The sequence below is a fragment of the Hemiscyllium ocellatum genome, chromosome 10 (assembly GCF_020745735.1).
Source record: "Hemiscyllium ocellatum isolate sHemOce1 chromosome 10, sHemOce1.pat.X.cur, whole genome shotgun sequence".
Taxonomy (NCBI): Eukaryota; Metazoa; Chordata; class Chondrichthyes; order Orectolobiformes; family Hemiscylliidae; genus Hemiscyllium; species Hemiscyllium ocellatum.
Genome location: NC_083410.1, coordinates 78,834,514 through 78,856,767, shown reverse-complemented (window position 1 = coordinate 78,856,767; position 22,254 = coordinate 78,834,514). Strand labels below are relative to the sequence as shown.

Sequence of the window (22,254 nt, the reverse complement as noted above, 5' to 3'; positions counted from 1 at the left end):
TCCCAACTTCCAGCTCAGCACCATCCTCATGACCTGTCCCACCTGTCAATCTTCCTTCCCAACTATCTGCTCTGCCCCCCCTCTCTGACCTATCACCTTTGCCCCTTCCTCCATCCATCTATTGCACTCCCAGTTTCCTTCTCCCCAGCCCCACGTCCTTCCATTTATCTCTCCACCCCCAAGGCTTCCAGCCTCATACCTGATGAAAGGCTCCTGCCCGAAACGTCGATTTTCTTGCTCCTCGGATGCTGCCTGACCTGTTGTGTATTTCCAGCATCATTCCAATCTTGACTCTAATCTCCAGTATCTGCAGTCCTCACTTTCGCAAAGTTAGAAATCACATGATACCAGGTTATAGAACAACAGGTTTATTTGGAAGTACTAGCTTTCAGAGTGCTGCTCCATCAAGTAACTCGTTAGTCCTTCCAAAGAAACCTGTTGGACTATGACCTGATGATATGTGATTTTTAACTTGGTCCACTCCAGTCCAACAGCAGCACCTCCACATATTGGAGATGGAAACATTTCTGTAAATTTCTAATTCTGAAGTGTCGCCTAAAGTATGCAGCAAACCAATTTAAATTTAATTTAGATTGAGGTTTTTTTTTGAAGAAAAGTGAAGATTTATTGAAGTGTTGTTAGTTTGAAATATGTTGTAATTTTGTTCAATCTTTACTATTGATGCTGTTTAACAGCTGAAGTTGTTGAATTTGCAAACACTAAAAACAAATTCTTCTACTTTCAGTTCAGCCTCGACTTCATCAAGGTCAGCATGGGAGGTAAGTCTATTCAATCAATTTCTAAACTGTGAATCAACGGTCTGTAAAACTCAAATCCGAAAGCACAGCTTCCATATCAATTTGAGAAGAAAATAGAGTTGGAACGGGGAAACAGTTGTTTAAAATTATTTCCTTAGTAAAAGCACCTTTTGGAGAGTTTTAAGGTTTTAACCTCCATCTTAACATTGATGTTTCTTCACGTCCACAAAGACTGCAGAGGAAAGAAACCTAACTGTTTCAGTCCAGCATCGAACTAGTAATCCGCTTCTCAAATAATTAAACATATGTTTGCTGGCAAAGGAAAAATTTATTTTATTCCTGAAGTAAAATGTGCAGAATCATGACCAAATGGATCAAAATATGCACGTGTTTTTAGTAATAATTACTGCATAATGAAAACTAATTTTCATTTCCCATTTGGTGATTTTGTATTCTTTCTACTCTGCTAATCTTGTTCTTATATAGCATTATGCTACTTTTTCTCTTGTTAATCGATTTGGTTACCATGAAGAAGAAGAATTGCCAACATTGTTTTATTTGGAACTATTTCATAAATTAATTTACAACTGAGTTAATTATGTTCGTAGCCTTTGTGGAAAATTTCTTACAGTTCTTTGTATACACTAGCTGATTTGACCGAGTTATTAACTCCTAGCTTTACAAAGTCTTTTTATTTAAGTCCCTCAATTGAGCTGTGTATCAGCTAAATTGTCATCTTTGTGGGAGTCTTCCCTGTAGACCCTTTTTATATCATAAATTGATATTAGCAGAAAGATTCAAGAATCCATATTCTCTTGGAGCTTATTTACGTTAACAAGAGCAGTGGTTAGAGAGTGTGGTGCTGGAAAAGTACAGCAGGTCAGGTAGCATCGGAAGGTGGGTACCCAACTGTTAACCAAACTGCTAATAAGTTACACTTCTGAAATGCTATGCTTGAGGCCAATCAAATGAGAAGTAGTGTTAAATCACTTAATGTAGCAGTGAGCTTCTTGACATTTGGAATGTAATTTAAATTTCTTTCTTGTTGAATTAATTCTATCCATTTGTTGGTAGTTTCTTTATTAAAACTAAATCAAATCAGTAATAAAATTTATTTCATGTACAAAAAAGTGAATAGAAGACAATAATATAATTATCCTTCCTTTGCAGTACCGAAAGAGTCGTCCCAGGAGGTAGTTTTCAAAGCGTCAGAATTCACTATGTGTGAATGGTGTGGTTCACGTGTACTACCAGTACTTTTTCTGCAAATGACACCTGCTGCTTGCCACAATATACGATCATCTCTCAAAATGAGCAAAGAGAAAAGCTGGTTTGATTCTCAAGGGACCAGTAAGTATAATCCATTGCATTAATAAAGTTAAATTTGTATCTTGATCTTAAACTTGATCTTTTGTATGAATATCACTGTACTTAAGTGTATGTGTCACTGTGTGTTAAATAATTTAACCACGACCACTGGTTGCTGACCTACTTTGACTTCTGATTCTTCAATATATCATTTTATGTTCACATACCCATTCTTCTCCATGACCTTTCCATACTGTCAGTCCAGTTTTGTGACCGACAATCCGAGGAAGTTTGATCTCTCATTCTGACCCCTCACTCATTCCCATTATTACCAAACCAGTGTTATCACCTGTCTGGATGTTAAACTCTTGGATTATATTCCTTCATCTCTTTCATTCCTCTGTCCTACTTTTCTCATTCAAAAGGAGCCTTAAAACCTGCCACTTTGAATGTTTTTCTCATCTGCCCTAATATCTCGTTGTGGGGCTTAATGTCATTTTTGTTTTAAGGCATTTCTATGAAATGCTTTGGAATGTTTCATTGCATTAATAGTACTCCATTAGTGCAGGTTTTTATTGAACTAAAACAGTTAGCAATATTTTAAGGGAAGAATAATAGCCACTTTGTAGAAATAGAATACCCTCCTCCTTATGTTGCTCTTCATGTCTCTACATCTATTAAATTTGAAAACTTGATCTCTTCATAGATCATCATGTTGAAACATGGAAGAATATGACCCATTATGTCTGTCTTGCTCTTTGAAAGTTTACCAATTAGTCATATTCCCTTTCCCTTTAATTCTACTGTTTCACATTTTACTATTTTATCAATTTCTCCATTATCTTTCAAAAATATGATGGGCTGTTTCCAATTCATTTTAGCCAAATGATATTCCCAATTAATAAAATTGTCCCTTTCTAATGAAGCACTTTGATTCTTGATTTATGTTTGCTTTTTTCAATAAATACAATAAATCTAACTGAATTATGTTCACGAGCGTGAAGTTATTATCCAAAAATCCCACTTTCGCTTGCTCATTTTCTTATTGGGTTTGCTGAAAACTGGCTAAAAGTGTTCACGTGAAACAATTTCAGGAATTCTGTGTCTTCTATACCAGTAACGATTATTTTAAAACTCCGTTATTTCTGCCCTATTGTTTCTGCACTTCTCAGAGGTTTGCCCATGTGGCTATCTTACTCTGTCTGGGATTCTGTAGCATACTCCATAATGTTTGATTATCTGTCTTCTGTTCCTTTTTTTCAACCATTCTTGATAGTGCTTTAATAAATCATCACTCCACTTAACTAATGTTGTGACTTCCCTGACAGATGAACATTCTCCACTGATTAAATGAACATTTGTAATCAGAACTATGCTGAAAAACGATTGATTGATCAAATTTAAGTTGTGACAAGCTTAAATTAAATACTTCCCTATGTCTTTCACCTCCATCCTTCGTGTAGTGTGATGTTCTCCTCCACTGCATTTACGGTGATGGCAGTCTCTAAGTATCCCTCCATTTTAATAAGTTCGCTCTCATTACTCTTCAGTTCTGCTTAATATCATGAAAACATCAATGAAATCTCCTTTTAATATTGTAAATTCTAGTGAGTGCAGCCCTAATTTTCTGAATTTGTCACAAGTGAACCCTTGGAGTCCAGGTATCAATCTGTGAATCTAAAGTTTACCCCCTCCAAGGCCAGTGCATTCTTTCTATGATGTGGTGGTCCAAACTGAACGCAGTACTCCAGTCGTGGCATGTTTTCGATTTCAATTGTATTCTCGTCCTCTATAGCTGAAGGTCATGTACTTTTTTGATTTTTTTATACTTGTTCATATGTTAATAATCTATGTAAAAGGACTCCTAAGTCATCTTGGAACTTTTCAATGGATAGAAAATATACTGATTTAACCTCTACAGCTCCAAAATGAATAACATCTTATTTACATGCATTGAAATCTACCATTTTCCCCATTGACTAAATCCATTAATGTCTCTTTATTTTATGCTTCCATCTAAAATCTCACTATATAACCTTTCTTTCTGTCATCAACAAAGCTTGGTTATGTTTTTCTCTCGTCATTTCAAGTTATTAATAAATACAGAGAATAATTGAGGCAGCAACACAGCTTTGTTGCATTTCTCTCCTCATCACATCGTACAATTAGAAGACAACCACTCCCCCACCCTCAATCGTTTGTTTCTCGAGCAGTTTCCCAATCCAGATTCTAATTTGCCTTTAAAACCAAGCTTTTGAGCGGCTTCATCAAATATCTTCTGGAGGTCCACGTAAAAGCCATCCATCTACATTTCCTTCTCCATTACTTGTACCTTCAAAAAAACTCAGTTTCATCAAGATTTATCTTGCCTTTAAAAATCCATAGTGTCTGTGTGAATTTCATCCATTTTCACTCACATTCTATTTTTCCTCATGCCTCTGTCAATTGTGTTGGTATAGATTCCTGTAATGATGCTATACAAATACCAGTTGTTTTATTAACTAATTTCCTCTCGATGTTTAAACCTTGCTTCAACAGACCTGCAGTGTAGCAATTTATCATGTTCTTTTTGAAAATTATCCATTGCGTTACTTTCATTATACAATATCAATAATGCAGAAAATAACAAGCCCTTAAAGATAACCAATGTAACCTTTTATATATGCACATTGACCAAGATTTGTATGTTGTATTTTGCAGCTACTGATGAACGGTACATAGTTCTAATTTTTGAAGCTCTTCCGGATCCTCAAGCAGCTGATATTTTGGAAAGGATTTTAATTGAAATTGGCAAAAGGAACAGTATACTCAACTTCTTTGCCAACATTTCTTTTTCTGAAGCAAATAGCAGGCTTCTTATTTTCACACAGAACCAAGAGGAACACCATGCAGGAAATCTACTGGTTAAAGACAGCGGGGTAAGCATGTTGCAGTTTTCCTGTAGTTCATTTCCACTAATGAAATTGTTTTATGGATGTTTAGGTGCAAACAAATGGAGATTTAATAGGAAATGATAAAGCTTGGTTCTTCCATCCTCTTATTGTTTCCAGGCTTCTTATTTTTTCTGGAAGGATAAACCATGAAAATGTCTGACAGAGATGGTTCGATTCTCGAGGGAGTGGGAAGGGTATTTTCACCCTCTGTCTTTGTGAAGTTTCTTTGGCACCTCCAAGCGTTACAATTATCAGTCCCACACACGTTTCACCAGTTAACTACTGAATTTACATCTGCAGTCACTTTGTATCATACCTCTTTCAAAAAATGAATTTTAGAATTAAGGGCTTAAAACACCTGTAGTACTTTGCGGTTCTGATTAATCGGTGCAATCTGGGGTGTGCACTTTGTGCAGACTCACTGACTTATTGTGCCACCTTGTGAAGTTTTCAAAGTAAATGAAGCATTGTGCAGTTTTCAGTCAGTTTTCTGAAAACCAGAGGTCTGTGTCATAAGAAATGTGAGAAATATCTTCGTGTATCTGTATGGGTTTCCTCCAGGCACTCTGGTAACCTCCCACAGTCCAAAAATGTGCAGGTCTTCAGAGGGTCACTGTTGTTACAACACAGGTAAACCCGTCTGCTAATTTAATCCTGACACACAAGCTCACTGTGTGCCATAATCTGTTAAATTTCTAGAGGCAAAAACCATCCCACATCTCACTATTTAAAGTAAAAATTAACAATTTTATTGTTTAAGTCCAAAAGAGAACATTAATACAATAACAATTTAGAACTCCTTGCTCTTAAACCCATCTTTTACCTCCCCCCTCCACGATGCAGGTTCAATTAAATAAAACCAATGAAGATTTCCGAAAAATAATCACATTTCAAAACGCATCTCCCCTGTCATTTTTTTTTGGTCTTCTGCTGCACAGCGTTTCCTATGGACAGGTACCTTTCAGAGAGCTATTCGGCTAGCAGTCTGTACTTGTTGGTGCCCTTTGCTGTTCTTCCCCTAACTGTTCAAAATGTTATACTCCAAAACATTGGATCATTACATTGGTTTGATGTCATCTCAAACAGTAAAATTCAAATTCAACTGGAGTTTGGTATCTGGTATCGGGGCATAATTTAAACTGATTGGCCAAATTTGAATTTGGTTTTGTTCCATGGGCATGACAACACAACTCCAGCTATTTGTTTCAGCCAAATGTTACATTTTTAAATTGTTCAGCACACTGTGTGCTTTCAGTTCTTGCCAGCTTCCTTTCTCTCTCAAAGGTACAGTACACACCTACACCTTCATAACAGTGTGGACTTGATGAATTGAATGGCCTACTTCCACACTGTAAGGGTTCTATGAAGTATGGAGATTCCAAAGTGTTGACAGCTAATTCAGTACTTTTAAAGTAAATTAGACCCTAAGACACAGGAACAGAAATTAGGCCATTTGGCCCATTGAGTCAGCTCTACCATTCAATCAAGGCTGATGGGTTTTTCAACCCCATTTTACCGCCTTCTCCCTATAACCCTTGATCCCCTTAGCAATCAAGAACTTAACTATCTTGGTGTTAAATATACTCAATTACCTGACCTCCACAGACTCACCATTCTCGGGCTAAAGGAGTTTCTTCTGATTTCCATTCTAAAGAGTCTTCCCTTTACTCTAAGGCTATGCCTTTGAGTCCTTATCTCTCCTGCCAATGGAAACATCTTTCCAACATCTCTCTCCAGGCCGTTCATTATTCTGTAAGTTTTGATCAGATGCCCCCTAATCCTTCTAAACTCTATCGATTATAGTCCTATAATCCTAGAGATCTCAAACATTCCTCATATGTTAAGCTTTTCATTCCTGGGATCATTCTCATGAATGGTTGAGGACACTTGCTTAATTTTCATTTTCATATTTTCTTCTTTTAATTTTGGTTTGGTGCTTTAAACTGTAAACTGAGCTATTGATACTTCTGAGCTGGGGCTAGCAATTCAAGGTAAAAGAAAAATCGATTGAACAAGTTTTGTTTATTCATGAAGCCAGACCTGGAAGTTAATTACAGATTGGTTCCTGGTCGAACAATTTTGTAGATGCGTTGTCACCAGGGAAGAGCATTATATTTAGACAGATAGCAGAAGTTGGCTATTAATGAGATTAGTACCAGGGAATTGGTTCCAGCAAGTCTGGAAAAGACCTTTTATGTTCAAGCACATTGCAGATGTTGAATGGTTACTGGGGACTTCCAGTCTGTGAAGGAGTATTCAGTGTTTGATTTAGGTTTTGAACTTTTTTTTCCCCCGAAGATAGTCTGACTGTTGATGCTGCAGCAGCATAAAGATGTGAAAACCCCTTGCCTAACCTTCCATTAGCAGCGCTTGGCACCTCAGAATGCAAAACTAAGTAATAAGTATTACTGCCTTTCCTGTAGTAATATTGTAAGTATTATTGAGTGAACCTGTAGTGGTGACTCTCATTGACATCTTCAGAAAATCAATCTTGAAACCATCATCTATCCCTATAGAACAAAACATTAAAGTAACTTGGCCGGAGTTGATGTGCAGTCACTGCAGTTATCCTAGTCATTATCACTCATCTAAATTCAGTTAAGTGGCAAAGACACAATCAGCACCAGACTTCAGAGAAGAATAAATGATTCGACGTCCAGACAGATTAATGAGGCAATGTGCCTCCATCATTGCATGCAGATCATGGCCAATACAGATGATGAACTTGTACATTTCACTGCCCTATTTTAAGTTGGTGACCAGTGAAAAGGTAACCTTGATGCTACTCAATTTTCTCTCGGCCTAATTAAAGAACTATATGTAGTTCTTTAATTAACAACATAATGTGCTGTTAAAAATTTATGTATGTGATGGCCTTTGCACATAAACAAAGACATTGCATGGTATTCAGCAGAATGCATGTTTCATTAACTTCTTACTTCTCCAAGTCAGTGTGCTAGACCAATACGCAACATCAGTAGCGTATCATCGGAATCTGTAAATCCATTCATAAATGCACTGGTAAGCTGAGAAATTCATATGTGATCCCTGGTTACTGTTTTGTACCTGAATTCCCTTAGTGCCAAACTAAGTATAGTACATTTTTATTTAACTGTATTGTAATGACACAAAGTTTCCATTCCTGATTCATTGACCTCACTGGAAAGTAATGTGTCATTTTGGATACCATGTGCAAACTAGTCATACTCAGCTATGATGCCATCTGTTAAAACTGCCTTCCGTACGGATATGAGCAATGCTAGAAGGATTAGCCCATGTGGCACATCATGTCTGGTTTTCGCTTAAATAAAATCAGGGCTGAAATTCTATATCAAATCTCCTTTTTCAGCCAATCCGTTAATTTTCTGAGCACCCAAAATCTAATGCTCTCAGCCTTAAATAGTTTCTTCAACTGGGCATCCACAGCTTTTTAGAGTAAAGAGTTCCAAAGATTCACAATCCTCTCAGTAAAGAAATTTCTCTTCATTTTGGCCCGAAACAGGCTATGCTGAGGCGTGCCAGCCTTGGAAAACTGCCTCTTAGCATCCAGTTTTCTAATCCTTATATATTCCAATATATCCTCATTCTTTTAAACTCCGGAGAATACAGGCCCATTCTACTTAACCCTCTTGTCCCCAAAATCAATCTGATAAACTTTGGTTCATGTTGTCTAAGGCAAGTAAATTCGAACTTAAGACAGAACAGAAATTAGGCCGTTCAGCCCATTAGGTGGGCTCTGCCATTGGGGAAATAAGTTAATGAAACATGCATTCTGCTGAATACTATTGCAATTTCTTTGTTTATGTGCAAGTCTCTCAACCTCATTCTCCTGCTTTCTCCCCACAACCCTTGATCCTCTTGATAATCAAGAATCTGTCTATCTCCACCTTAAATATACTCATTGACCTGGCCTCCACAGCCTTCTGTGGCAATGAATTCCAGAGATCCACCACTCTCTGGCTGAAGAAGTTTTTCTTTATCTCGGTTATAAAAGATCTTCCCTTTACTCTAAGGCTGTGCCCTGGGGTCCTAGTCTCTCCTACCAATGGAAACATCTTCCCAACATCTACTCTGTCCAGGCCATTCAGTGTTCTGCAAGTTTCAGTTAGATTTCCCTCCATATCCTTCAAAACTCCATCGAGTATAGATCCAGAGTCCTCTAACTTTCTTCATGTTAAGCATTTCATTCTTGGGTCCATCCTCCTGAACCTCCTCTGAACACACTCCCGGGCCAGTACATCTTTTTTGAGATATGGGGCCCAATACTGCACATAGTAGTTTGTGGGCGGCACGGTGGCACAGTGGTTAGCACTGCTGCCTCACAGCGCCTGAGACCCGGGTTCAATTCCCGCCTCAGGCGACTGTCTGTGTGGAGTTTGCACATTCTCCCCGTGTCTGCGTGGGTTTCCTCCAGGTGCTCCGGTTTCCTCCCACAGTCCAAAGATGTGCGGGTCAGGTGAATTGGCCATGCTAAATTGCCCGTAGTGTTAGGTAAGGGATAAATGTAGGGGATGGGTGGGTTGCGCTTCGGCGGGTCGGTGTGGACTTGTTGGGCCGAAGGGCCTGTTTCCACACTGTAAGTAATCTAATCTAATCTACTCTAAATGTGGTCTGACCAGAACCTTTTAGAGCCTCAGAAGTACACCACTGCTTTTATATTCAAGTGCTCTCAAAATAAATGCCATCATTGCATTTGCCTTCCTAATTACTGACTCAGCCTGCAAGTTTATCTTGAGAGAATCCTGGACTAGAACTGCCAAGTCTCTTTGCACTTTAGGTTTCTGAATTTTCTCCCCATTTAGAACATAATCCATGCCTCTATTCTTCCTACTAAAGTGCATGACCTCACACTTTCCTATGTTTTAATCCATCTGCTACTTCCTTGTCCACTCTCATAACCTGTCCAAATCCTTCTGCAACCTCCCTGCCTCCTCAATGTCCCCCTATCTATCTTTGCATCATCTGCAAACTTAGTCAGAATGCCCTCGGTTCCTTCATTGAGATCATTAATGTATAAAGTGAAAAGTTGTAGTCCCAACACTGAACCTTTCAGATCACCACTTGTCACCAGCTGCCATCCTGAGAAAGACCCTTTTATCCCCACTCTCTGCTTTCTGCCAGACAACCAGGTAGCACCTTGCCTCTAACACCATGGGCCCTTATCTTACGCAGTAGCCTCCTGTGTGGCACCTTGTCAAAGGCATTCTTGAACTCCAGGTAATACACCAAGGAGGGCCAATAGATGTTAACTTGCTCATTACTTCCTCAAGGCATTAAAGCAGATTGTCAGGCATGACCTACCTTGATGCAACCATGCTAACTTTGCCCTGTTTTACCATACACTTCCAAGTATTCAGAAATCTCATCCTTCACAATGGATTCCAGGATCTTGTCCATGTAAGTTAATTGATCTGTAATTTTTCGTCTTAAACCTTACTGCCTTTTTTAATAAATATTTTTATTGAAAACTTAACATTTTTACAAGTTTACAAAATAAAAAGCCCAAGTATAAACATTGATATACAATTAAATCTTAAATAAATAATAACCAAAATTTAACAAAAGAAAATACCGAAGAAAGAACAAAACTCAATTAACCAGAGTGTATAATTAAGTCTTTTTATTCAAATAAGAGAGAAAAAAAACAACGGATAACACAGAAATTGGGTAGTGAGATACATGCTCGGAATGTATTAACATCAAATGTAACAAAACCCGTATTCGTGTGGGATTCCTCTCCCAAGGGACCCCGGACCAGCCAGGTTCGCCATCTCAATTCAATAAAAGCCCTTGTTAGGATGGCTGAAATATCTGTATTTATATAATTCAAGAAGGGCTGCCATATTTTATGGAATAATGTGGTCTTTTGGTTCACCATATTTGTAAGGAAGTCAAGGGGAATACATTCCATGATTAATCTGTGCCAATTTGAAAGTCCAGGGGGGCCCTCAGCCACCCAGTTTACCAAAATATTTTTCCTTGCACAGAAAGAGAATAGAAAATAATCTCTTCCCGTGCATATCCAGGGAGGGTAAGTTCGAGAAGCCCAAAAGGAGAGATACAGGGTCCACTCTAATTTCCGTTCCTAAGATTTCTGTCAGAGCACTTGCTACTTCAGTCCAATATCTACGGAGATTATGACAGGTACATAAGCAATGTACAAGAGTGCCCACCTCTCTTTTACATTTGGGACACACTGGCAAAATTTAAGACAGAAGCATCTCCAATCGATCCGGTGCTATATGGGCCCTATGAAGTATCTTCAGCTGAATGGCCTGAGTTCTGTTGCAGATGGTGATTCTTCTGGCGTTTTCCCAAATGTCATTCCATGTTTCTATAGAGATTTCCAGTCCCAAATCCTGATCCCATGTTTTAAGCAGATTGTTCATATCTCCCGATTCTTCATCATGTAATAAATGATAAATAGTATTGACAGAAGATACCCACATTGGCCAAAGCACTCTACGTTCTCTATCTGATTTATAAAGATGTATAATAACGTAGTTGTCTTCTGTGCGTAATCTCGAATTTGGAAATATCGAAAGAGATCTCCATTAGGTAATATAAATTTCTGACACAGCTGTTCAAAAGACATCAGGACCCCTTTTTTAAACAGATCCCCTAAACAAGAGATACCCCTGGATCTCCAGAGTTTGAAAGTGGCATCTGTAAACTCCGGTTGAAATCCCCATGCTCCCACTATTGGAGCATAGGGGGATGTTTTATGTGAGTTGCCCTCATTTTGCCGCATTATATTCCAAGCTTTAATTGTGTTTCGTATTAGAGTTTTTACAGTGGTCCTTAATGACTTTACTCTTGTCTGAAAATGAGAGGTTAATAAGTGGGCATTTTACTTGAGAAGCCTCGATGTCCAGCCAGCTTGGGTCTTGTCTGACCCGCAATCAATCAGCTATGTAACTTAATAGGGAACTTAACTGATATTTCCTAAAATCTGGGAAATCCAATCCTCCCCTTGCCTGTGGAAGCTGTAGCTTCTTCAGCTTAATAAGGGGCCGTCTATGATTCCAGATAACCCAACCAGCCATATAATTTACGTAATGCCAGCCTCGCCAGCATCACCAGAAGCATTCTCATAGGGTATAGGATTCGGGGTAGGACATTCATTTTAATTAGTGCTATTCTACCTAGCCAGGAAATTGGAAGGTCTCCCCATCGCTGGAGGTCCTGACTTATCCTTTCCAGTAAATGCACAAAGTTAGCCTTGTATAACTGACCAAATACTGGGGTAATAAAAATGCCTAAATATAAAAAATCTTCCAGGGACCACCGAAAGGGAAAGTGGGATCCGTCCAATAAGTGGGATATACTAGCAAGGCTGTTGGCATAGCCTCCGATTTTGAGAAATTAATTTTGTAGCCTGAAAATACACTAAATGTATTAATAACTTGGATTAAGCGAGGCACGGATTACTGAGAAATAGAAGAACATCATTTGATTTAGGATTTTGATAGGGAAATTCTTCCGAATAAGTATAACAAGTCCCCTGCATTTTGAGCTAAAAGAAGGAAAAAAGGCCTGATCAAATTCACCCTGTCGTAATTTCAAGTGTTCTTTATCAATAAGTGCCTCTCCTGTAGGAGAGCTATATCAACCTTTGCTTTCTTGAGGTTTGATAATATTGTCTTCCTTTTGACTGGTGAATTACTCCCCTTGACATTCCAGGTGCACCACTTAACCGACTGACCAACCATAATCGTCCAGGCAAATCTGAGACCCCTTGGGAGGGGAAACCCTATCCAGAACATCCTGAGCATATAAAATTCACAAAAATAAAGGCTCTCTAATGCATTCACAACAGTATAATAAAAAACTATTTCTCAATAAAACATATTTAAATGGAGATTTTCTCCCTTGTTCCCAGAGGGTATCACTTCCTTTCCAAAAGTCCATCGTATCCTCTCCCAACCAGTGCCCCACCCTTGACCCAGGCGCTCCTCAATAGAATGAAGAAAATTCAGATATACTGCAGAGTTAACAGTGAGCACCCTACCCCCCCCTCCCCCCCACACACACCAACACCTGGATATATTTGGTAATGTTAATACCATGTATAAACATATATAACTATAAAATTACAACCTCAACAAGTAATAATTAAATATAATAATACAAAAAAACAAGGGAAAATAACCCCGCTCCTAGAGACGGAGATAAAATAGAATAAGGTAACCACCTCCCCCCACAATAGTAGCTAGACCCCCCCGGCCTGTATAGAATAAAAAAAGGGAGGGAGAAAATCGTTAAGTAGAGAACAAATAAATAAATACCTCTCCCCACCCCCCAAGATAATGTTAAACAGTAAGGTAAAAAATAAGGGATTAATACATTTTAAAAAAAAGGAGAGTATGTAAACTAGAGTGGGGGGAAAGCAAACCAACATCAATTATCTCTTACAATTTATCTAAGAGAGTCCAAAAATTCCTTGGCCTTTTCCGACGATCCGAAGTTATACACAGATCCTTCATGGTTAAAGCGTAGCGTTGCTGGGTAGCGCAAGGAGTACTGAATATTTAAGTCCCTTAAACACTTCTTTGCCTCATCAAACGCCTTGCTCTTTCAGATCAGAGCTGGGGAAAAGTCCTGGAATAACATGATCTTGGATCCTTTATAGATCATGGCTTGGGGATCTTTTCCAAGATTTCTGAAGGCTTCTAAGAGTATCTGCGTCTCCTTTAGCTCTGCAGCTGGAACAGGACTGGGCGGGGAGGCTGGTTCGAGCCGGGCCCGCATATTGCGACCCGGTAGGCCCATTCCACCCTTTCCTGGCCTGATCCAGCCTCCAGATTCAACAGCTATGGAAGCCACTGTTCAAGGAACTCTAAGCTGGCCTTCCTCTTCCCGTTCAGGAAGGCCCAGCAAAAGAATATTTTTTCTGCGATCTCGATTCTGTAAGGTCCGGACTCGCTGTTCGAGGGTCCGGGCCCGATCCACAGCCGATTGTGCTGCAGTTTCAGAGGTCGCAGTCTTTAGCTCTGCCCCTCCGACTTGGCGCTCAACTTCCTTGATGTCCCGGTCGTGCTTTTGCAGCGCGGCCGAGTGTGAGTCCCACCTGCTTCGGGATTCTTCAATAAAAGCGTCTATCTTCTCATCGAGTTTGGAGATTATTTCCACAAGACTCGCCACCGTAGGTAAGTCCCCCGGGGTGGCTGTGGCTGCTTCTGCTGCAGCTGGGGTGGGTGGGGAGGGGTTCCCGCTTGCTGAGAGCTGCAGGCTCCCTTCCCTTTAGTCATTTTTACTGGAGATTAAATTGTTTAAATTAAATACTAAACAACTAATTACATTAAGTCAAAACTATTTTAAATGATTTGGTGAGTGTGGTGGGGGCGGGTGACCCACTTTGCCCAAGTCTTTGGAGGAGCACTGTAGACTCAGACTTGCTGGGTTGCTGCCATCTTGGATTCCCCCCCCACCCCCACCCGCTTACTGCCTTTTTAAACAGGGTTGTCAAGTTAGCGATTTTCCAGTCCTCTGGAACCTTCCCTGACTCTTAACGATTCCTGAAAGATCACCACTAGTGCCTACACTATAATTTTAGTGATCGCCCTTAGAACCCTGGGGTGTAGTTTATCTGGTCTAGGTGATTTATCCACCTTCAGGCCATTCAGTTTTTCTAGCATCTTCTCCTTGATGATGGCCACCATACTTAGCTCTATCCCCCTCACTTACTCAAATTTTTGGGATATTACTCATTTCTTCACTGTGAAGACTGATGCGAAGTAAATATTCAATTCATCAGCCATTTCCTTCCCCACTACTATCTCTCCAGTGACATTTTCCAGCAGCCTCTTTTGTACTCTTTTGCCCTGTATTTATTTAAAGAAGCCCTTACAGTCATATTTAAGCTAGCTTACTCTCATATTTAATCTTCCTGTTTCTTTTCTTTGTTCCCTTCTATTGGTCTCTGTAAGCTTCCAATCCTCTGGTTTCCCACTGCCCTTTGCCACATTATTTGCTTTCTCTTTTGCTTCTACGCTATCCCTGACTTCTTGAGTTAGCTATGGTTGCCTCATTTCCCCCTCCTCCGCCTTCCCTTCTCTTCCCCCCCCGCCCCGTACCATGCTTCCTTTCCCTGTCCTTCCTGCTGGGCTCCTCTCCCAGTCAATTCTGCCCAGCTCCTCCCTCATGCCTCTATAGTTGCCATTATTCAGTTTTAATACCACTTCCCCTGATTATATCTTCTCCCTCTCCAAATGCAGAGTAAATTCAATCATATTTTGATCACTGCCTCCTAAGAGTTTCTTCACCTTAAGCTCCCTTATCAAGTCTGCTTCATTGCACAACGCTAAATCCAGTATTGCCTGTTCCCTAGTGAGCTCCATGACAAGCTGCTCCAAAAAGCCATCTTGTAAACGTTCAACAATTTTTTTTTCTTGCAGTTCACTACCAACCTGATTCTCTGAAAGTCATCTATGATGAATAACCTATAATATAAAATCCTATGGCAACATTTGAAGAAAATTAGGAGTGTTCACTTGACATCTCCCAGTACCCTGGCCAGTATTTATCCATCAACCAACTTCTAAAACAAATGTAACTGTCATTTATTTCATTTCCGTTTGTGGGAGTTGAACTGTTTAAATTAGATTAGATTAGATTACTTGCAGTGTGGAAACAGGCCCTTCGGCCCAACAAGTCCACACTGACCCGCCGAAGCGCAACCCACCCATCCCCTACATATACCCCTTACCTAACACTACAGGCAATTTAGCATGGCCAATTCACCTGAGCCACACATCTTTGGACTGTGGGAGGAAACCGGAGCACCCAGAGGAAACTCACGCAGACACGGGGAGAATGTGCAAACTCCACACAGTCAGTCGCCTGAGGCGGGAATTGAACCCAGGTCCCTGGCGCTGTGAGGCGGCAGCGCTAACCACTGTGCCACCGTGCCGCCCAAATTGACATTCCTTATGTTGCAACAGTTATTACAGTTCTCAAGTTGTCCTAGTTGTAATTTGGTTTTGGAGATGCTGTGAGGTCATGGTCATATTACATAAATGTAGTCTTATCAGCCTAAAAGCTCTTGCAATCAAAGCTCCGAAATTAAGAATGGTTTCTCCTGAAAGGCACAGCGAATGTTACCAGGATCTGCAAAACTATATAAACATGAATTGGCAATCTCAGCAGAAGAGCTGTTTATTAGGAGCAGAAGAGAGGGACCACCATTACTGAGGAAATGCTGTTTCTGTACTTCATATGAAGGACATTTTACATGGTCCTGGATCAGTGACCTTGCTGCTCTGACAATGGCAGTCAGGCACTAATTTTGGCATGTGAGGTTCTTTTATGCAGTTTTTCCTGCTCATTCAGTGCGATATCACTGGCTTGCTGTCGATGTAGTTTGACCCCTATTTTTCATTGACAATTATGTTTCAAGGTAGACTGTGGCATGTTTTAAAAATCTGAATAGGTTTCTAACGGTATACATGGTGTAATAATGCAGAAGTAAGGTCTCTTCAGGTATTATCAACCTTCAACTTGCCACGAAGGATGTTGCAAATGTCAACTTCACCTGCTTCCCAAACTAGTGAAAGTAGGTTTTCTACTGAATTGAGTCAGCAAGTTAATGAAGTTTCAGACCAAGCAGTATTCAACCAGATATAATTAAAGTTCTAATTAAATGTCAAATGCTAGTTATTTTCATTCCTTCTGTAGATGAAAGGAACTGAAGTTTTCAAGACCTAATTGACCTGCTGTGATTGGTTGCAAAGAACTAATGATAGGCACAGAATATCAGATAGTTGAGGGGGACAAGGCTCTCACAGCAAACTGACAATGCAAGTGGGAGGGCCTTAAAATAGTGTTACGAGACATTTGATATCAAGCAGTACTATCTGTTAGTCTAATAGAGGGAAAAATTACTGGGATAACAGCAGTAAGTTACTATGTTTTCCTTTCTCTCTGCCCGCCTCTGCAACTCCCCTTCCCCCAAGTTCATGTTGTTCTTTCTCAGTGTATCTGTCTCTCTCGCTTCCACTCCCCCCTTTTTCCTGCTCCACCCGTCTATCCAATTCCACCCCCGACATAGGCCCTCCCTCGCCCTCTTCCATTCTCTGTGTCTCTTTCTCTGTTTCCCACTCCCCATCTTACCATCCCCTTTCTCTCGTCCACTTCCCCCATTTCCCAACATTGCTTCTGTTTTCTTCTTTACCTACATGTCACATGTTTTTAATCTATTCTTCTAGGCTTTTTCCAAATATTGTTTGAGAAACGCCAGCCTTTCAACTGATGATGGTCCGGGAGCATCCCATACTTCCTTTACGGGTCCCATTGAAAAGTAAGTCTATTAAACTGAGAGGAAAACTCTCAATAGTTAAGTAAAAGTCCTTGAAACAAACTAGAATTTATTTCCGAATGATGATATAGACCAAATATGCTGTTGAAGTGATCCACAAGGCTAGTTTACGGCTTTCAATCATAAAATGTTAACTTTTTGAAGGTAACAAAAGCTATATTTTATGAAAGTAATTAACAGTTGACATATAGGTATGTATAAAATGAATGGGGACACAGGGGTTCAGATTCCCCATTCCATTTTGTACAGAATTTGGTGTTTCAATTGCTGATAGATTTTAAGCTGAGGCTAAATAATAGCCCATGGAAGAAAAAAATGCAGAAGAAATTTTCGCAAACATTAATTTTTCTGGAACCCTAAATCCACTAGATCACCAAATTTACTTTCTTGGCTTTTTGTTGTACTTTTTTCCTCCTTACCACCCTTCAGTTCAATTAAGATGATTTCTGACGTAAACCTGACTGGAAGAGCATTTCTGCAGCAGCTTGGAATTTCATCTGGTGCTTTATACACTTAAATTGATTGCCACATAGTTTTGAATGTTGCACTGTCTAGAATGAGAAAATACTTATAATTTGCATACATTTCCATCTCTCAAGGAATTTTATGGCTCCAAGTGTGGTTCTGTTTTTACCAGGCTGATAGTTTACCCACCTCCTCCATCCAAGGGCGGCATATCTGTGACTAATGAAGATCTCTATTGTCTGAAAGAGGGAGAATTCTTGAATGATGTTATCATAGATTTCTATTTAAAGTAAGTAATACTGTTCATTTTAAATTTCTGTAAGTATTAACGGGCAATATAAATGAAGTGACTGTTTAAAAGCAGATTCTTGACCATGGCCCCATGACTTTAATAGTCAGCAATGGGTAAAATGGTGAAGTCACTTTATGGATAAATAACTGAATAGTGACACTTTAGTTAATAGAGAACAATAATTATTAATATTATAAGAGAGTGCTCGTGATTGACAAGCCACCTTTTTTTTTGTAACTCTATAGCTGAAAACCACAGGTATTTCCTGCTAAATTTTTATTTGAACCATCAGAAGGATTTTTGCAATGTCTCAAGTGGTAGATTTGACTGACAATTGAAGGTAGAAAATAGACCTGGATAAGAATTTGTTGGCAGGCAATCTGTTACACATGGGTCACAGGGACTTGTTCAATGGAAAAGGTCACTTTGAAAGGAAAACAAATGTTAATGTTTGGATCCTTTTTTTTATCTACATAAAAGATCTGCATATAAAAACGAGTTATGTTTTTTTTAAATTGCAGACAGCATTAAACTAGGGGCACAGGCAGTTAACAGTTTTTAGCCTGATGAGATATGCAATGCAGTTGAACATCGGGTAGTGGTTTTCACTTTAAACAAGTGACCTAAGTATAAAGTCAATGGCATTGATTTAGCATAAAAGGTTGTGAAAGAAAAGCTGAACAGTAACAATGGACTCATTTTCAGTGTTGGCCATTCAGAGGAGGTAAATTACCGGCTTAAATAATACAGTGCACATTTATAGAAATTGTGTGGAAGTTCATAAGTTGCCCAGATTAACATTTTCTACTATATTATCACTAGGCTATTACTCCAGAAACCCAGGTTTTGGAGGGCCCAGGTTTGAATCCCAGCTGGAATTTGAATTGAATTTTTTTTTTTGAAAATCATTAAACCATTGTTGATTGTGGAGGTTCACTGATGTCCTTTAGGGAAGCTTCTGTGCTTACTTGGTCTGGTTTACATGTGAGTCTAGACCCACAGCAATGTAGTTAACTCTTAACTGTGTTCTGGGCAATTTGTGACAAGCTAATTCTGGATAATGCTGGACCAGTCAGTTATGCCCAAATTTCCATGAATGAATTTTTAAAAAATGTTTGAAGCCCATTATGTCGGTGCCAGTCTCGAGCACTTATCTACTGTAATCCTGTTTCCCAGCACTTAGCCTGTAATCTACTAGGCAGTGTCATTTCAAGTATTTATCTAAATATAGGTTGTTTGTGTGTGTGTGTGTGCATAAGTACATAAATGTGAGTATTTAAATGCATATAGTATCTTTGAGCATGCAGAAAAGAAAATGATTGTGTCTACATTATATGCAAGAGCACCTTATAGTTGAAATGCATAGAATTTCAGATAGAATACATTGTGAATTCAGAATAACAGATTTTGAAACTAACAATGACAAAAGTTAAGTTTTTTTAGATTATATTAGATTCCCTACAGTGCGGAAGCAGGCCCTTCGGCCTAACAAGTCCACACCAACCCTCTGAAGAGCAACCCACCCAGACCTATTCCCCTACATTTACCCCTTCTCCTAATACTACAGGCAATTTAGCATGGCTAATTCACCTAATCTGCACATTTTTGGACTGTGGGAGGAAACTGGAGTACCCGGAGGAAACCCACGGGGAGAATGTGCAAACTCCACACACACAATTGTCTAAGGCGGGAATTGAACCTGGGTCTCTGGCGCTATGAGGCAGCAGTGCTAACCACTATGCCACCGTGCTGCCCAAAAGTTGCTGTAAAGTAGATTTTAAATCAATATTGGAATATTATTTCATTAAGACCGATTTAGGTTTTTAATCGTAATAGATAAAGTGAATAGTTTAAGTTAATAATATTAAAAGTTTAATGGATTTTGATTCGATGAACTTGAGTAGCATAATGAGCTGTGTTGTGCAAAATGACCAGGCTTCACCCAAAATACCTTAAGCAAGAATCAGCGCATACAGAATTAGAGGTAATGATTCAAAGTTTGGGAGAAGATTTGTAGCTCGGGTGCTCGTTGTTGTGGTTCTGTTCGCCAAGCTGGGAATTTGTATTGCAAACGTTTCATCCCCTGTCTAGATGACATCCTCAGTGCTTGGGAGCCTCCTGTGAAGCGCTTCTGTGATCTTTCCTCCGGCATTTATAATAGTTTGTCTCTGCCGCTTCCAGTTGTCAGTTCCAGCTGTCCGCTGCAGTGGCCGGTATATTGGGTCCAGGTCGATGTGTTGTTGATCAAATCTGTGAATGAGTGCCATGCCTCTAGGAATTCCCTGGCTGTTCTCTGCTTGGCTTGCCCTATAATAGTAGTGTTGTCCCAGTCGAATTCATGTTGCTTGTCATCTGCGTGTGTGGCTACTAAGGATAGCTGGTCGTGTCATTTCGTGGCTAGTTGGTGTTCGTGGATGCGGATTGTTAGCTGTCTTCCTGTTTGTCCCATGTAGTGTTTTGTGCAGTCCTTGCATGGGATTTTGTACACTACGTTGGTTTTGCTCATGCTTGGTATCGGCTCCTTCGTTCTGGTGAGTTGTCGGAGAGTGGCTGTTGGTTTGTGCTGTTATGAGTCCTAGTGGTCGCAGCAGTCTGGCTGTCAGTTTGGAAATGCTCCTGATGTATGGTAGTGTGGCTAGTCCTTTGGGTTGCGGCATGTCATCATTACGTTGTCTTTCCCTTAGGCATCTGTTGATGAAATTGTGCGGGAATCCATTTTTGGCATTGTATAGATTGTATAGGTGTTCTTCTTCCTCTTTTTGCAGTTCTGGTGTGCTACAGTGTGTTGTGGCCCTTGAATAGTGTCTTGATGCAACTTCTTTTGTGTGTGTTGGGTGGTTGCTTTCATAGTTCAGGACTTGGTCTGTGTGTATGACTTTCCTGTATACCTTTGTGCTGAATTTTCCATTCGGTGTTCTCTGTACCATCACATCTAGGAATGGGAGATAGTTGTCCTTTTCTTCCTCTCTCGTGAATCGGATTCCTGTGAGTGTGGCGTTGATGATCCGGTGTGTGTTTTCTATTTCTGTGTTTTTAATGATTACAAAGGTGTCATCCACATATCTGACCCAGAGTTTGGGTTGAATTTGCGGTAAGACTGTTCTAATCTTTACATTACTGCTTCTGCTAGGAGTCCAGAGATGGGTGAGCCCATGGGTGTGCCGTTGATTGATTTGTTTGTATACCTGGTTGTTGAATGTGAAGTGTGTTGTGAGGCACAGGTCCGGTAGTTTAAGTATGCCGTCTTTGTTGATAGGTTCAACGTCCTGTTGTCTGTTCTGTAAGTCCAGCAGGTTGGCTATTGTTTCTCTGGCTAGGGTTTTGCCGATAGAGGTGAACAAGCCGTTACGTCGAATGAGACCATGGTCTATGTGTATATTTCTGATGATGTCCAAGAATTCCTGTGTTGATTGTATAGAGTGTCTGGATCCGCTGATCAGGTGTTTCAGTTTCTGCTGTGGTTCTTTAGCCAGTTTGTGTGATGGTGTCCCTGGTAGTGATACTATGGGTCTGAGTGGAATGTCTGGCTTGTGAACTTCAGGTAGCCCATAGAATCTGGGGGTGTTGTTGCTTTCAGTTTCATTCTTTGTAGGTCAGACCTGGTTATCTGTCCTCACAACACACTTCACATTCAACAACCTGATATACGAACAAATCAATCAACAGCACACCCATGGGCACACCCATCGCTGGACTCATAGCAGAAGCAGTAATGCAAAAGTTAGAACAAACAGTCTTACCGCAAATTCAACCCAAACTCTGGGTCAGATATGTGGATGACACCTTTTGTAATCAGTAAAAACACAGAAATAGAGAACACACACCAGATCATCAACGCCACACTCACGGGAATCCAATTCACGAGAGAGGAAGAAAAGGACAACCAACTCCCATTCCTGGACGTGATGGTACAGAGAACACCGAACGGAAAATTCAGCACAAAGGTATACAGGAAAGCCACATACACAGACCAAGTCCTGAACTACGAAAGCAATCACCCCAACACACACAAAAGAAGTTAAATCAAGACACTATTCAAAAGGGCCACAACACACTGCAGCACACCAGAACAGCAAAAAGAGGAAGAAGAACACCTATACAATGTATTCGCCAAAAACGGATACCCGCACAATTTCATCAACAGATGCCTAAGGGAAAGACAACGTAATGATGACATGCCGC

General features: G+C 40.0%; 1 protein-coding gene across 5 annotated transcripts in view; it reads left to right on the top strand.

The window, feature by feature from the left end:
- Positions 1–22,254, top strand: part of senp6a (SUMO specific peptidase 6a) — a 172,527-nt gene that overhangs the window by 120,018 nt on the left and 30,255 nt on the right. For all 5 annotated transcript variants that reach the window (XM_060831646.1, XM_060831645.1, XM_060831644.1 and 2 more), the window contains 5 exons: positions 746–779; positions 1,929–2,108; positions 4,767–4,984; positions 17,206–17,297; positions 17,953–18,069. In XM_060831646.1, the coding sequence (XP_060687629.1) occupies positions 746–779; positions 1,929–2,108; positions 4,767–4,984; positions 17,206–17,297; positions 17,953–18,069 (641 nt within the window). The remainder of the gene's footprint in view (positions 1–745; positions 780–1,928; positions 2,109–4,766; positions 4,985–17,205; positions 17,298–17,952; positions 18,070–22,254) is intronic.